Consider the following 17978-nt stretch of genomic DNA (forward strand, 5'->3'; position numbering starts at 1 on the left):
TTTACATGTGAGAATATACAAAGAAGGCTTAATATACAGAGAAAAATAGCGAAATGTTCAAACAGTTTCAAACATTACGTATTTATATTTATATTAAATTTATGTATACCTATATTATTTATATCGTAAAACGCACAAAAACATAACATAAACTATACATTTGTGTAGCGGGTGATTTAAATTGGTTTGGGCGAATGAGACAATCCATTTTATTCCTACTCAGCTCCACTATTGATTGTTACACGTTTACATACATTTTATTTTCTTGTCAGTGTATAGTAATTTACAAATTTAAACATAAAATAAGTTAACGAAATAGAGTTTGTTTTGTTGAAATGAAAGCAGATTTAATTTTTATTAAGATTTTTATTGGCTTACGACGTGCCCTCTCTTTACAGTACGTTTCTCTACACTTTGGCATTTTAAGTGTGGTATCAATACCATTATTATTTATTTTTAAATAAAATGTTTCTCAAACTTTATTGACTGTATGCGTTTTAAATTCGTGTGTATTTCGACGCAGGTGTAAAACCATCCTATCCTTTGAATCCGGTGCCTTGTGTTTTGATTTCCACAGTCCTTAACGTCACTTCTTTCCCGGTAGCAAGTCAGGAAAAAAACAGTACTTCTTGTAATATCGTAACAAACAACATGCCAGAAAAACCTCTTCAGAATCGAGCGAAGATTTTGTGCGTAGATCAATTAAAATAACATGAAGTGCTTATAAATTCGATTGAGTGCTATTCTGGAACATGTGCTAATGGAAGGAAAGCGTAAGTCTTTACGCCTTTCATTTTATATGTTGCCTTAGTACGTAGCCAACTTGAATACAACTCGGTTAAATCGTCACTATATTCCATATAAATAATATCGAAAGAGTACAACACAAATGTTTACGTTTTGTTAATTTAAAATTAGGTATTCCAGTCGAACATATGTATAATTATACATACTAAAATAAATATTTAAATGTACAAACATTATAAAATAAAAGAACACTGAATGATTTGTCATTTTTATTTTAAATATGAAATTTAATATTCAACTTTTCTCAACTATTACAACTAATTAACTTGCGATTGCCTGACCCCGGGTTACCCGATTTAATAAACTATTATATGTTAATGTATCTACAACAAACTACAGAGCACACTCGCCAACAAGGAAAATTTATGCGTTTGCAAATGAATCCCCAAATGATATACATAGAAATAATAAAAATAACACTTCTGAATTTTAAAAACAGTGTATCAATTTATTATCTTCAAATTGAAATACGTAAATAATTCTAAGTTTATTTAAATTGTGTGCCTTTTATTAACTTCCTGTTTTCTTAATTATTATTTTTCTTCTTCTAATTTTAAGATTCTTTTAATATAACTGATGGGAAAATATAGACTTCTGTTCTTTCTACTGAAAGAAGATTATTTCAACACTAAATATGATTTTATTGTATTAAAATTATAATTAACTCTCATATTTTCTTGTGTAAGATTTTTCAATTGGCTGTATAATGATATCTTGTACCTGAAACAAAACATAAAATATATAAGTTGTACATATCTTGTCATTGCACGTGTCCTTTCACATTATTTGACACTTGCTCATTAGCGACATCTGTTGACTATTTGGTTAAGTTTTTTTTTTAAAATTTAACAAACTTAATCACCTGAACACCTGGCCTTGTGCTAATAATATAAAGCATTGCATCTACAATGTCTTGGTCTCGAAGCATCCCTTGAATAATTTTATCTGATAGTGAAATATTCATTTCTTTGGACAATTTTTTCGCCATTTCAGTATACACAGCTCCAGGACTAATGCTCTAAAAAAATTAAAATATTGTGAACTTAAAAATTAAATGAACTTTTATTTTGCCGATTTCATTTTTAGTAAGAAAAACTTTTTCATCATTTCGTATTTTAAAAATTGAACGATAAAGACATTCCAGCTTTTTAATTTGTTCAGTGTGTTTCTTTGGATCATTATGTCATGTATCGTTTGCACTCTTTTCTGATATTTTGAATCGCATTGATGTATTTGAATGAAATTCAAAACACCAGAAAGGTGCGCAAATACTTACGGCATAAGAATAACCCAGAAGAACTTATTGATATACATCAATAACCTAAAGTGATGATTTAAAATGATTTATATAAAATACTAAAACCAAATAGATTTGTGTAACTGAATTTACAAGTGAGTCCAACAGTTTTTGTTACAGTTCTTGTAATTGCAATATAGTCATGAGGAAGAATGAGAATACCCGACATAAATCCTCCGTATTATTAGCCAAACTCACAGTGAAAAGGGTAATGAGACCGGTCGTGTTAAATTCAAATTAAAGAGTAATTCATAATATTGGTATTCAAAAAAATAAAAGTCCTCAATATTTGACAAAAAATGTTTTTATAGTACAAGCGAAGCCGATAAAACTCTACAGGTCTTTTAAACGTTTTTTGGTTACGTGAAGGGAGTGCTTTTACTGTTGATTAATGTAAAGTAAAAAAGTTAAAACTTTCATTTATTTGGTCGAGATTTATCAAAATTAATTTACCTGAATGTATATTTTAATTCTCATATTTCTTATTCGACCTAATTTGAATAGAGTTGAAACAAAATTGAACTAATTAAACAATAAATTTATTATACAAGACAGTATTTAGTATTTTCGAAATTTTCTTTACCTTGTTACTATTAGTTTTGCTTTCTTATTTACCTACATATTTACCATACATTGCTGAATCGACTTTTTCTTAACTTATTTCTACAACATTTATTTGAGTTTCTAGTACTTACTGTAACTTTGATATTGCTCTTTAGACCCAATAGCTCAACCATTAGAGCTTCAGTAAGGGCTGTCATTGCGTATTTACTTGCGGGGTATGTACCAAAAGACGCCCCCAATATTTGGGGTATTTTATGACCAGCAACACTGTTGGCAGCGTGTAAATATTTCATAAGTTAATTAAAACCCTTTGTTATAATACTTTAACATAAGCCACCATCTACAAGTTATTTATATGTTTCCATTTTGTATTTGAGAATCATGTAGTTTAGTAACAAAAATGAAAAATGGCATATAACTTCGAAGGAAAAGCGAACTTCGTGCAAAATTAAAAACATTTATTAAACTGCATATTATGCTGTATTGGATCGCATAAACGTGTTGCACGGATCCAAAGTCTGAGGTTCTCACCTCGTTCCACCACTACTTCCCATTTTCAAATTGTGAGTTATGTACATTTACTATATTTGTAAATTTGATAACAATCAACACATATTTCGTTCGCAATTGTAAATGAAAATAATGTCTTAGTCAAAAAGGAAAAATCAGAGTATGGTGATATACTGCCCAAATCACAAATAAAGCAGATGAACAGATAAAAAACATGTAAACAAATTAAATAATTAACAAATTACAACAGTGTCTTCAAACATTTGGACAAACTCAAAATAATGTTTTTTTTTAAAAAACTTTTTCTTTTAAAAAAAGAAAATATTAACGTCCGTATAATTTACTCATATATTTCAGTTACGGTGGCCATTTTTTATAAATTGTAAATAACTCACTATTTGAATATGGAATTCATGTTGCGGAACAGTGGGGTTCGAACCCCAGACCTTTGATCCGTGAGTCCGCAACACTAAAAATGGGACCACAACTCGATTAAAAAATCATAAACGATAGTAGTTTTGCCCTGGAAGTGTTATGGGGATTGATTACATCACAATATCTACTTTTATTGAAAATTGGATGCATGAATTTTTAGACTCAAATAGATCTTCGATTATTGGTATGGTCTAAAACATTTCAATTCTACATTTAAGAAGGGAATTCAAAGAAAAAACCTGATTATTCATCATTATTTTAGTTCAGCTTGATATCTGTTTACGTTTTTATATTTTTGTTGGTGTTTTTTAAATGTTATCTTCTTTGAATTAATACTTAAAAACAAAAACTGTGAAATCGTTTTGTTTCCTTACCTATTAATATGAATTATCTGACCATCATCTCCTCGCTTTCTCATGGATTTCAGAGCCTCTCTAGTACAAATACACAGTCCTAGAACATTAGTATCCAGAACAGACTTAAAGTCTTTTGTTGGTCCATCTGTAAAAAAACATATCTCAAATTTATTAAAAAGAAATAAACTTAATTAAAAATATTTACCTTGTTGTTTATTAGAAATAAAAACTACAAAACTGATGGTACATTTTTGAGAAGAAAAAAGCCAAGTATTTTACAGAGCTGCCATTGGCTTATTTAAGTGATAATTTTACGCGCTTCACAAAAAATCAACATCAAAATGAATGGAAAAAATATGGACGATCTGAAAAATCACTTAATCTAGGCAAGTAAAGGTCATACATACTCGTAAGTCATGTGCCCTATTGATGTCACCAAAATAACGTGTCATAGACACTAGTCCCTGATTGTTTAACAAACATTGTTTTTTAGAAATACTAATATAAAATACCTTTTTGATTGAAAATATCAATATCACATATCACATTACCATAAAGATGTGACATTAATTTTTCAAAATATTTTACGCGTGTTTTTTAAAGAAAAAAAGGCCATTGAATTAACCAGTTTTTATTGAATTAAACCTTTTGATTTCATGACTAAAATACTAAAGATACGCTTATTACCAGACAGTCGTGTCACTGACGCTATTCCGGCGTTATTTATAAGTAAGTCAACTCCACCGAGGGAACTTTCAACCCATCTAAAGGCGTTGAGAACATCATCTTCATTAGAAACGTCGCATTTGACCGCGTGTATTCGCCCCTTTACAGTTTTAGAAATTTCCTGAAAAATATAGAAGATAAAACAATGATTTTAAAACGTTACACAAAAGATATTGGTTAATTGTCTGAATCTTTGCTAGAAATACTGCATAATCGAAGTGGATCGGAACAGAAATCTCGATAAACGTGAATAAAAGTAAAAGTTTCAACTTTTTCGAATGGAATGTGGACTATTTATTTATAAAAATGATTACACAGTTTATAAGGTAATCACTTAAACAAATCAATGACGGGTAACAACCCTTGTAATTGCCTTTATTTGAGATGCCTATCTAATAAGATGAAATCAACTAAAATATATACCATAGACTAGTTATGAATCCCAAAAAAGTCCTCATGAAGTTTTATTTTTAAAGAGGCTATTGTTGAAAGAATTCAAAATAATAGAAATCAGAAAATTGCTGATTTGGTGTTATTGCTAAAAAATATAATTTTAAAAAAATTATCAAATCATGCATTTTCGTCAAAATGGACCAAATTGGTGGGATGAAAAAAAGATAAAATCAACCATCATCCGATAACGCCACAACGCAACTAACGTCGCAAAAAATGCAATTAACTACTTTTAAATAAATAATAAGAAATTTAAAAATCAATTTCGAAAAAAATTTCATAATTTTCAATAAAATTTCGTACCTCTATCTTGTCAATTCTTCGTGCCAACCCAGCAACAATTAAACCCCTTTCTGCCAAAACTTTAGCTGCCTCGGCACCGATCCCAGAACTTGCACCAGTAATGACACAAACCTTTCCTACCCAGCGATCCATTTTGATGTAAAGCAACTTTAAAAATGATTACTCTTTTATCATCGGCAATACCGTAACAAATAACGAAAACCAGAAAATTTAGGCAAAGATAAAATAAGTATTTGAGATAGTGAAACGCGTTTTATTATCTATTCCAATTAATTATTACCTTAGATATCAAATGAAATGTCTTTAAAAACGTTAATTTTTGTATTTTAGCAGATAAACATTTAGCAATATTGTTTCATGTATAATCTAAGGTATATTTGACAATTATTGTAACATTTGAATATTAGATGTTTACTTCATAAATACCTTTGTTTTATTTTTTTGTATTTTATTTAACTTTCTTATTTTATTTAACTTTCGTATAGCCTAAAATACTTAATAAAAAATAATTATTTAAAACACTAACTTGCTGTGAAAAGACATGTAAAAATAATAAATTAATATTTATTTTGTTTATAATCCCTTAATGTATTTTTTATTTGCCGACTGGTTTCAAAACATTACTGTTCCTTCGTCAATGCATAAAATAAAAATTGAATTTAAATACTCTCAGCATAAGCGACAACTTTTTCTTTAGTTAAATGAATTGATTTAATTTTAATTAATATGCTTATATTTTGTACCTTTAAAAGAAAAAAATATAAAAAATATTTTCTCTTTAAAATTTTATACGCACACATTGTTTAATTATTTTTTTTATAATCTAAGTTTGTTCTTTATACAAAACTGTTGTTTTATATTATTTATGCAACATAATACTTTTCAAATTTATTTTCATATTTTTCACATTATATTAAAATGTTTATATTATTTTTAATCTTTGTAAGGTAAAAGGTACTGCTTGCCGTGTATATTGATAAATAAATAAATTAAAACATTTTTTTTACAATATTTTTACAACGTGTATCGAAAAAAATGTTCTTCTAAAATATCAGAGGTCCTATTTTACATTTCTATATTACCTACTTAAGTTTTACCAAATACAGTTGAGGTAAAAAAATGTTTAAATAGAAATATTTGTTGCATTTTCGTCAAAATTGGCAAAATGGGTAACGTATATATTTTTGAATAAAGCAACCTATTTTGGCCATTTCGACGATATCGCAACGGTGATTTTTTTTGTGTATCTGCCTGCTATATACAATATATTTTTTGAAAGTTTATATTTTAAACAATCTTCATTATTATCTTTTCTTGCTTTACCAGAAATCTGATATCGTTTTTGAATTACGTAATCGGGATTTATTTTATATTTTTATTGAAGCCACCAAACAGATTTATCCACTTAGAGGGCTTCCCATTGGCTGGACGATTATTTCGTGAACCTAAAAAATAAGAAAGCAAAATATGTAAATTGACTAAAAATTCAACAAAATCAATTTTTAACATACGTGTCGAGCGTCTATTTTTAGAATGACGAATTTCTTGTTCATGTGGTTAAAATTTACGTGCGATTTTATTCGGATATTAACTTAAATACAGATTTCATTTTATTTTGGATTACAATTCTTAGTCACATTAAAAAAAATACTGAAAAATTATTGGAAATGCAATTTTTCGCGCCGCAAACTAGTGTAAATAATTACGTTAGGTTCTTTTATTACTTATAATTACATTTTCTAAAATTATGTTTATAAGAGTGCTCAATATCTTGGATGAACATATTAAGTTTTCCAAAACAAAAACCATTTTCAGAATAAATATTTAAAATTGGATTTTTTCTAGGGCAAAAGACCATTGCAGGAGACTGCTGCGAAACATAATAATAAAATAGAGTATTAAAAAAATTAAGCATAATTACATATCAATGAAATACATTTTAATAGAAAAATAGGAAACAAAAAAATCCCACAAAGGCATGGCCTGTTCGTGGGTATGCAAAAAAATGTTAATGAATTTTTGCTCCTATAGTAAATAATGGACAGTAATATTTTTGTATAACATAAGAAAGAAAAAATAAAATATTCTGTAAAAGATAATATGGTATTTTTTATTTTTTATAGTTATTAAAAAAGGAAATAAAAAATATTAAAAAAAAAAACACAAAAATATTCCTTTTTATTATAGGGCAACAAAATAAATCATAGAAAAAAAGAGTTCATATCTTTAGTTTGAATCCAGGATAGTGCATATTTTTTAAAAGACAGAAAATTTTGAAAGTTCAGAATCAATGAAATATTATCAGTAAAAAAAGAATTAAAAATTTTTGGGCCTATAAAATATACATGTCTCTGTGCGATCCTCGTTTTACAATGTGGTATTTCTAACTCACGATTCCTTCTTTGACTTGATCTATTTGAATTACTTGTTAATAAATTTTGGTTCTTAAATATATATTTTAAACATTGAAAACAATATATTTTTCTTATATCTAAAAGTTTAGCTTCTTGGAACAATTGGAAAGAGGGAAAAGTGCGATTTTTGTGAAGCATTATTTTTAATATAATTTTTTGAACAGTTTCTAATGGTTTAATATGATTGTTGTATGTTCCCACCATCCAATTATTCCACTACTACTCACTAACTGCTTTTCCTAAGAGCGAATTTTGAGCTGCTCTGGTGTTGCATTTGTTGTAGCACAGTAATACAGTATGTCGAGTGCGACGAATAGGAGTATTAAAGTTTATTTCAGACAGCAAATCGGCACAATAAATCCGATTATTTAGCAAATTATAAATAAATAATTGATCCGCAATCATACGCCGTTTAAGAAGACAAGGTAACTTTAAATTACTGACATTAGGGAATTTACATTGGATGTACTTATGAAATTTATTTTGTACTTTGTCTATTAAATTTATATAAATGTTGTATTGGGGATTCCAAATGCAGGAAGCGTATTCTAAGTGACTTCTGACTAATGAGGTGTATAGTACCAAGGTCGTGCTTGGATTTTTGAATGGTTTACAAACTCTCATTAGGAAGCCTAACATTTTATATGATTTAGATAGAATAGCTTTTATATGAGTATTAAAATTCAGTGTAAATTATAAAATTTAATTCACCGTTTAGTAACCTTTTAGCATTGGTACGCCAACCACAGCATATCTTGATAACTTTTGCCATATAAACGTAAGATAATCAGCCTTACATCATATCGTTTAATAACGCAAAGTGAATCAACTATGAAAAAAAAAAATTTAAAGAACAGTAACAAGATAAATACTAATAAATAAATAAATTCTACAGAGATTTGTCAGTAAATGATTTGAATCGAAAACGAATAATGCAAACATATATTGAATACCAGAAAAAATAAAGGCTTATGGCAGTAAACCAAAAAAATTGGGTAGAAGGAAGTAAAGCTATAAAGATGTGTAAAACAATTAAGAGAAAAGGTATGCGCAACTAATATGTAAATTAATAAATATTAAAATTGCCTTACTTGAACTCCTGGTCGAGTGCTAAGGGCATACACTATAGCATCAGCGATATCCTGAGGATCCAGGAAACCGGGAGGTGTGTGATCTGGCAGTTTAATATTCATCGACTTAGTTATATTGATGGCCATGTCGGTAAATACTATTCCGGGACTTATACTCTGAAATAAAAACGTTTTTATTTGTATCATCGTGGCTGTTATCTGATAAAAAGTAAGTAAATTACACGATTCTGCCATTTTCAAAAGATGTTCTTTCAAAATCGCACCATAAAAAAATAATTCAATATTTTTTTATAAAAAGAACTGTTTTCAATTTATTTCTAAAAAATATACTGAAAAGTTTTATTTAAATAAAATATCATTTCTTTTCGACTGACGCATTACGCTTCTTGAAATTTAGACTGAACCTGTGAAGGTAGGGGAAGGTTGGGCAAGATAGGACTTTTAAGGTTAGACGTCAATAAAACACGTTTCTTTGTATAGATTTTTAAGAAATGTTTTTTGACATAAACTTCGGTCCTTAGTCTTACAAACGTACTACAAAAAAGTAAAAAGAAAATTGAATGAAATTAATCAACTAAGAAAAGTCATAACTACATCTTGCCCCACAATAGGGTAGTTTGTATCCTTTTTTTCTTTATACATAAAATGTCCTCGATAACTTTTTTCATGCATTCTTCTGACCAACTCCCTTTTTTGGTCTTTCTAACGTTGTTCCGGACCATATTCTAGGACATAAACATAACCAAAATGGTAACCATCACTGTACATGTGTATATGCTTAGTATCGAAGCGATGAGGCAAGGTGTGGTCTTGGAATCAAAAAAAAAATCACTTTTAATAATATAATAATATTTTAATAAAGTACGTCTTCTTTATTGAAAATTGATGATCTTACTTTGAAATCCAATAGTTAGGGCTTGCATAGCAACCATCAGCCAGCTTCAATCGCGATATTCTTCCTTCGATATCACAAGCAGGAAAATTATGTCAAATAAGAGGAAATTTTCAAAACACACGTGTAGTGTTGCTGCGCTTAGAAACGTGCACTCGTCGCCACTGTGATTACGTCAATTATATGAGGCTCAGGATGATAATGAAATGGCGCGATGCGCTTGGAGCAACTCGGCAGATTTTGAATTTTATTGTGGGGCCCCATCGTGCCTCCCTACCCTGTTATTCCCCTCTTTCCTCTACTCATAAAAACAAAGAATTTAAATCAAATGAGTTCTTACGATTTTAATAAACTTAATCGAATAAAAAATTAAATAATAAAAAATTCAGTTTTGGTTTTTAAAAATAAGAACAATTATTTTAAGTTACACAGGTTTTGTTGTATTTCTCTTGAATTGATTATTAGATCCATTAATAAAATCAGAAAAATAAATGAAATTTTGTATTATTATTATAGACTGTATGTAAACAAGAATTACTTCTATGAAAACCTTTAGTATACGGTATTATATTTGACAATTTGAACCACTTTAACTTTGTTTTGTATCAAAGTGTGTGCAAAATATTTCGATATTTTTTTTTTTTTTAAATAATGTTCATTTTATTAAATACTGTGTAAGGCAAAGAAAATGATTTATTCACCCGAATTTAATTCAAAGCATTCGCGTTCTTTCAAAATATTTTTTAATTTCATTATTCCCTACTGTATTCAATTTCAATCAAATGAATTCAGTGTGAAAACTGAAACCTGTAAAACTGCGATGAATAATATTTTGCTTTCTCGTACTTTTATTAAATAACGTGTATTTGATGAACTTCGCTGAGCAATAAGAATAAACTTTCATGGCGGTTAGAAATTTTCCTTTGAAAAAATGTAATAAAATATTCACATACCGTAACTTTGATGTGACTGCGCATTCCTTGTAACTCGACCCTCAGGGCGTCTGTAAGGGCAGTCACAGCGAATTTCGTGGCCGAGTAGAGGCCGAAGTGCGCCTCTGTGTATTGTGGTACATGGTGACCCATTATACTGTCAAAGAAAGTTACGGATAAAGTTCTACCTTCAGCACTGTAGCACTGTGGTGGCATGACCTGATTCACATGAGCAATCGCATGACATATTACACCCCGAATCAACTTGGAAACAAAAACAATTAACTTTTTCCCTTTTCATAGCGAAAGTCCTCGGTTTATCAAATTTTAACTTTGAAACCTTCGTTTAAGTTTTATTTTAATTCCCTTTAAACTTGTGTAAACTTCGACTAATTTATTTTTTTACAGTGTTTAACGATCATTGCTTTCTTGACACTACTTTGAAACACGAATAATTATTAATAATATGCCTATTAGGTAATAATGAACCGGAACGGCATATTATGAATACATATTTTTATTGTAATAATTTCGAAAACTTTTCATTTTTAGGTCCCTTTCAAACAATTGTTTTAATAATTTTTAACACCTGTATTTTTTGTATCAGTATACGCTGCGATTGATGTACTAATACAGTGACCTACGCTCTACGTTATTGTGTTATTTGAGTGTTATTGAGTGTTATTGAGTGGATGTTGCCGATTTTGACATAAAATCAAACTTCTGACAACAATTATTATGGTATAATAGTGGATTTTCCTATTTTTGAAACAAGTATTCTATGTAAAACTAAACTTTTAATCGTGTTTCCAAAAAAAATGTTTTTTTACCAATTTTGGATTTAACCAAAATTGATATCCACCGACACAAATGTACTTTGAAATGGAAATCAGTTGGGGTAAATAAAAATTGAAACCTCAGATCTTTGAGCTGTGAGTCCACTACACTTTTTTTATATTTATCATTTTTATTCACGAAATTGTGATTACATCAAAACTGTATATAAATTCATAAATTTTGTTCATATGATATAAATTACAAAAAAAAAACAAATCTTAACGTCATTTCCTTGTAAGGGTATGCAGGGAGAATAAAATTCCGTACCACTCTATCATCGTCGTTTCTTATGCCCGTATTTAGAGACAACTCAAGGTGAAAAAAGTAGCATGTGATTTTCTCACTTTAGGTATTGTTTCTGATTTTTTTCTTCTCGTTCGTTTGCTTTTGGCAAACCAGTTGCGAGCACGTTGGTAGGAGGGTTGCACATCGTCACGATCCGCCTCCATCCGCTCATATCTTCAGCGCTTCTGGAGGCCTCCTGAAGAGAGACGCTAGTAGGTTCTGTCACCAACTTTGTAATTCAGTATTTTTCCTTTCGTGTTTATATGGAATTTTTATTCTTGCATATTGATCACGATTCACGGTAAATCTGGCAACTTTGTATACTCTGTTCTTTGTTTTTCTATGGACGCCAGCAAATCCTAAATGGTGAACTGCACGAACGTTACAATGACGTCACTATATAGAGTTCTGACATTCAAATAAGTGACAGATTATAGTAAGCAGACAAATTAACAGAGCTCGCTAGCATTTATGATACGGTTCATTGTTTCAGACGTTTAAAAGAAACGCCAAATTTAAATTTTGAGAAAGAAAACTGCTGAGTACATCCCGCCGTCAGTCAAATTGTCTATTAATACAGGCATTCGTTTAAACATCTACTATTTTTCATGTATAACTAGAAAATAAATAATAACTTCAAAATACCGTTTTGAATTCAATATTAAATGAATACCTATGTAAATCGGCAAGCGATACCATTTGAAAATTAACTTACCTATTGATATTTATAATATGTCCGTTAATTTCCTTTTTACGCATCAATTTTAGGGCTTCTTTTGAGCAAACACTCAAACCAATTACATTCAAATCAAACATGTATTTCCAGTCACTTGTAGATCCCTCTGTAATCATTAAAATATTTAATAAACATAATATGAGTATTTATTTTTGCAATGAGAAATGTTTTTTTTAGTGATTAGGGTTAAGTGGATTATTAACAATTCACCGAAATAAGATAACAAAACTTTGAAAAGCATTGCTAATACTGGAACTTAAAAATATTGCTGGAAAAAAATATAATTTGACCACGTCGGGAACCGATCATACGATCTTTTGCACTGAATGCAATTACCCTCATTACGATACCATAAATTAGTAAAATACGTAATAAAAAACGTAGTAAAAAAACAGTAAAAAACAATAATAAACGTAGTAAAAAAAAAAGACAATGAAAAATACAATTAATTATTTAATAAAATAACATAATAAAAAACTCAATAAAAGACGTTTTAAAAAGCATAGTAAAAATAAAATATTAAAAAAAATAGTAAAGTTGTAAAAAACAACATAGTTAAAAGAAAACTGTAAAAAACGTAATTAAGTAGGAAAAAATCATAGTAAAAAGAAAACTGAAAAAATGTAGTCAAATATTTAGCAAAAAAAACATAGTAAAAAACGCACTAAAACACATTAAAAAACAAATTTAAAAAAGACAATAAAATAGGTATTTAAATACGTAATAAAAAAACATAATAAAAAACAATAAAGTAGTAAAAAACGTTGTAAAAAACGTATTAAAAAACTTAGTACAAAGAAATATAGCAGCGAAAAAATATCATTTGACCACGTCGGGAACCGAGCATGCGACCTCTTGCCCTGTAAGCTCTCATTACGATACCATAAATTGTTAAGACGGCTAATTGTGAAACTGGCGTCGTGGGTTCGGTTCCCGTCAGTTGAAAGAAAAAAAATACAAGGAACATTACTTTCTCAATTAGTTTTGGTAGTGTGGTGTATTTTCAATATCCCCTCTTTCCACCTGCTGACAAACTTCTAAAATAGAGAACCACATCAATAGACAACGATATTTAAAAATTATTGTTTATCTTTTAACCTACCTGCTAAACTCGATAGTTTTAAAACGCCTGCATTGTTAACAAGAATATCTATCCCTCCGAAAGATTTTTCAATCCATTCAAATGACTTAATTATGTCACATTCATTGGTAACATCACATTTCATGGCGTGTATAGTTCCTTTAGTTTTTGATGACAGCTCCTTAAACATGATTTATTTTTATATATTACAATAGAGATAAAATAAACATTTTATAAAAGGGAATATGGCCGTCTAGACATTAACAGGGCTTATGACCTGTCGTTGGCTGATTTAAGTGGCCCCTTTATACACTATGTAACATTTACCATTCAGCCTTTGTTATATCATCATCATTTCATGTCCGGTCCCTAGTTGAAGCATCTGGTGTCCACAAAGATCCTCCAGGTATCTCTGTTGGCTGCCAGCTCCTGTGCATCCTCCCAAGTCAGGTTCGCGTCTTGTAGTTCTGACATGAACTGCCGACGAACAATCAGCAGTGGACGAACAGGACGTCGAGAACCTGATGCCTTGTAAAGTATATAAGCGTGGTCAAGGCTCTCAGGAGGCATCCGCAGTACATGACCAAGCCAACCGCATGGCCAAAGCTTGATGACAGTTGTCACCGGAGTTCACTCCGTCCGTTCTTTTATTACTGCATTCGGCACAAAGTCAAACCACCGCACACCCGAGATTCTTCTGAGACTCCTATTCTCAAAACTCAGTATTTTGCTGTTTTGGGCCCTAGTAAGGTGTTATATAGGTGGGATATGGTTTTTATTGAGTAAATATCTGATCTCCAGTCAGACTTCATACTGTTGAATGTGGCGCCTGCTATTTATAGCCGCACTGCCAGTTCTTTTTGAAAACTGCCATTTTCCGTAACATATACTCCCAGGTATTTGAAACTCTCGACCCTTTCGATGATTTGGTTTGACAGAGTCAGGGGCTTTTGGGCATAAATGCATAAAGTGTTAAACAGTAAATGAGTTTTTGCAATATTGATTTTTAAACCCATGCATCTGAAGTACCTATTTAGGCTATCTACAGTGGCCTGAAGACCCATGTCTGAATCGTCAACCGCATCATCGACATACTCTAGGTCGCAGAGTTTTTGGGAGGAGAAGATGGATATTCCTCGATCTAGTGGATCTAGTTGACTTCCTTAGGATGATGTCCATGAGGATTATAAAAAAGAACAGTGCAAGGACGCAACCTTGACGAACTTGTTATAACATAGATGAAAATCCCCAGACTTCTTTATTATCTTGTATATAATCTTCTTCGTCTCTGTTTTAATATATTAATAATTAAAATTTCCAAGGGAGACTAACTTAAAACACTGTTGATTATTTATTTTATTTAAGAGTACGCACTTACAACATAATATAAACGTGCCATCCATTTATCATGTTTATTTGTCTTGGTTATTGATTTTAATACAAACTCGTATATTATACAAATTACATAACGATTTTTAATTAATTAAGAGCGGGTTTTATTAACAATCTATCCGATTTCTGTAAGAATTATGAAACTTTAACCGTCTCTCAATATATATCCGAAGGTTGCGTGTAGCTCAATGTGGCTAAATGGCGTTAGGTACATTTGTTTTGTTTTTAGAATAGTTTTTTCAAATCTATTTTGTCTTGAATAGGAACATGCGTTGGTTCTAAACTTAGAGTACGATAACACGATACCGTTAGCTTTTACATGCGAACCTGCATAGAGTCTTAGGATATTTCTAATTCATGGTGAAAAATGAGTCTGATTTGAATAATAATTTTATCAAAATTATTCAAACTAGTTAAATTCAGTGAAATTTCTTGGTTTTAATAAATGACAGACCTCATAGTTTGTGAGACCATTAAAAGGTTTCATCGTTTTTGGGACATCGTTAAACTGTGGTTTAAAAAAAAAACTTAGTAGAGCTGTGAAATTGAGTATATGCTGGGGGGTAAGGTATTTTGTTGAAATGAGTATAAGTTGAATGTATTTTCAAATAATGATTGTTTTGATATTCATATTTATCAGTTTTTTTTACTATTATAAATGCAGAACATTTATTTTTCAAACGAAAATGAGTGATTTAAAAATATGAAAATCTTTGAATAATAAATAAATTGCTAGGTGTGGGAATATGATAATATACAGAGATACTACCGTAAAATAGCAATAAATAAATATACAGCAAATAGTATTTATTATGGACTGGTCCAGTCTCGAAGATGTCGCGAAAGCGATGAAACCGGTCACTGGATATTCCAAATTTGTGGATTAAAGTATCACTCGTGTTTTATTTATATAATAAGTTAACAATGAACTTCCATCAAGAATTTTCACTTACAAACGCAAATAATATGTTTAATACAGTGATGAACAAAGGATACTTTACATTATTTTTAAAATCTAAGAAGCTAACCAAAAAAAAGGTGGCAATTTTTATTTTTCATTTAATATATTGTATTAAGGCAACATAATACAACACAACAAACATATCTAAACAACAGGGTTGAGAGAATAATTCTAAGGTATAAAATGTCATTTTAGTTGTATTTCAATTAGAGCCTAAATTTGTTACTATGTGTGTCAAAACCGTCAAAACAAGGTGTGTGTGTGTGAGAGAAAAAGAGGTTGAGAGAGGGTAGGTGTGTGAGGATGAGGGATGGTGTGTGTGTGTGTGTGAGTAAGAGAGTATCATAAAAATAGAGTTGCAAAGTCTAGTAAGATTTCGGTGTCGAGAGTATCTATTTACTTGTATAAGACCAGGGCACGATTAATGGCTAAATTTGTTGCTGAATTTGTATTGTATTTAGGTATGTGAAAAGTTTGGTGTATCTTGTTCGCCTAGGTGGGAAAAAAAAATTAATTGAGGAAAGTAGGTTTGGGCAGTCAATTTGGCGAATGAGTATTTTATGTAATTAAAAAATAACTAAAATTTACAATTAAATATCTGCCCTCTTCTAAAAGAAGAATTTAACAATTAACTAACGTGATTTATAAATATACTTACCTTGATCTTTTCTTCCCTTCTCGCTACACCGATTACAATAACTCCCTTATCTGCCAACGTTGTTGCAACAACAGCACCTATTCCTCCACTGCTTCCTGTCACAACAGCTATCTTTCCATACCACTGATCCATTGATGAACAATTACAATTTACCAAACTACAAATGGAAAAATACTTGTGTATCGTCTCAAGTGGATATTCTTACAGAGCCAAACTACTACTGACATGAAATGTTTGCTTTTGCGAAAAGAGAATTTATCATGACGTAATTAACTTTCATTGGCTTCAATTGATACCTGTATTCGCCGCTCGATCACTGAAAGCCTTGGTGGATCATATCAAATTTACTCGAGTTATTAAATTACATAAACGTCTGACAACTTTTGACATCCATATCATATTGATATAATTATGTTTTTATTATTATAACTGGCAGATTTCACATTAAGAAAAAAAAACAAAACTTTAATGGTAATATATTTGATGTTACTTATTTATTTTCACAATCATAAATAATCCGGATTTAGATTCTAAAAAAGGTTGATATAGAAGCCGTCCGTTTTATTGCAAACACTCTTACAATCGAGACAAAAACTCGTTTGCAGAGATCTGGACTGACAGCTGCTATCTCACGTCGGATATTTTTGTAAAAGCCACTTATTATTGAAAACAAAAAAATACTGTACACGCAAGATCTGAGGGTGTAATTTAAGAAAAAAAAACATAATGATTGAAATCAGTAATGAGTATCTTGGGGGCCGGTCTATGTCACCAATGCGACTAATTATTTTTTCAAAAAAAATGCTCCTCGCACTGGCCATTGATGTTCTAGCGATGTTTTCTTTAGCTCCATCCTACTAGAAATGGGTTATGTTATTAAAACCATCGTATTACTGCAGGTTCCGATAAAAAAGTTATTCATCGTAGCGCACTATTGTTCTAAAGTCATTGTTTCACGATTATCAAAAAAATGACCCAATTCTATGTTGGCCGGAAACGGTGCACTAAACAGTGGTCTTCGGACTATGAAGTGGCTTTTAATGGACTTCTTGCAGGTTGTTCTTGATCAAGTTGTGCATATTCTGTTTATTAATGTACCTATCGATGTAAAAATGTACCTCGTCATTAAAAAAATGTTGTTCAAACGTGTGGGGGCAGAAAATCCTTTCAAAATCACTCTGGCGTAGTTCTCCCTCCGCATATAACTATTTTATTTCAACTGCTGGAAGATTTGCAACTTGGAGAGAT

The 17978-nt window shown here is 30.3% G+C and overlaps 2 protein-coding genes across 2 annotated transcripts in view; one reads left to right on the forward strand and one right to left on the reverse strand.

Moving 5' to 3' along the window:
• The window catches only part of Hs3st-A (Heparan sulfate 3-O sulfotransferase-A), a 228658-nt gene that overhangs the window by 174249 nt on the left and 36431 nt on the right, over positions 1–17978 (forward strand). The gene's annotated exons all lie outside the window — the stretch shown is intronic.
• On the reverse strand, positions 355–16946 carry LOC148278077 (uncharacterized). Its single transcript, XM_088231914.1, has 12 exons — positions 16731–16946; positions 13741–13900; positions 12618–12744; positions 10802–10937; positions 8957–9112; positions 5452–5598; positions 4657–4816; positions 3988–4114; positions 2800–2935; positions 1670–1825; positions 976–1527; positions 355–849 (listed from the first exon to the last, which is right to left on the reverse strand). The coding sequence occupies exons 1-11, from the start codon at positions 16860–16862 to the stop codon at positions 1468–1470; spliced, it is 1497 nt and encodes a 498-aa protein (XP_088088040.1). The 5' UTR covers positions 16863–16946; the 3' UTR covers positions 355–849; positions 976–1467.

Source organism: Micrasema longulum, unplaced genomic scaffold (genome assembly GCF_059751315.1).
Source record: "Micrasema longulum isolate JH-2025_06_02 unplaced genomic scaffold, ASM5975131v1 h1tg000931l, whole genome shotgun sequence".
NCBI lineage: Eukaryota > Metazoa > Arthropoda > Insecta > Trichoptera > Brachycentridae > Micrasema > Micrasema longulum.

Coding starts and splice junctions, on each gene's coding strand:
- LOC148278077 (XM_088231914.1), bottom strand. CDS start 16,862: ATGGATCAGTGGTATGGAAAGATAGCTGTTGTGACAGGAAGCAGTGGA. Junction 12,745..13,740: donor AAAACTATCGAGTTTAGCAG/GTAGGTTAAAAG, acceptor TAATGATTACAG/AGGGATCTACAAGTGACTGG. Junction 9,113..10,801: donor GCAGTCACATCAAAGTTACG/GTATGTGAATAT, acceptor TTTTTATTTCAG/AGTATAAGTCCCGGAATAGT.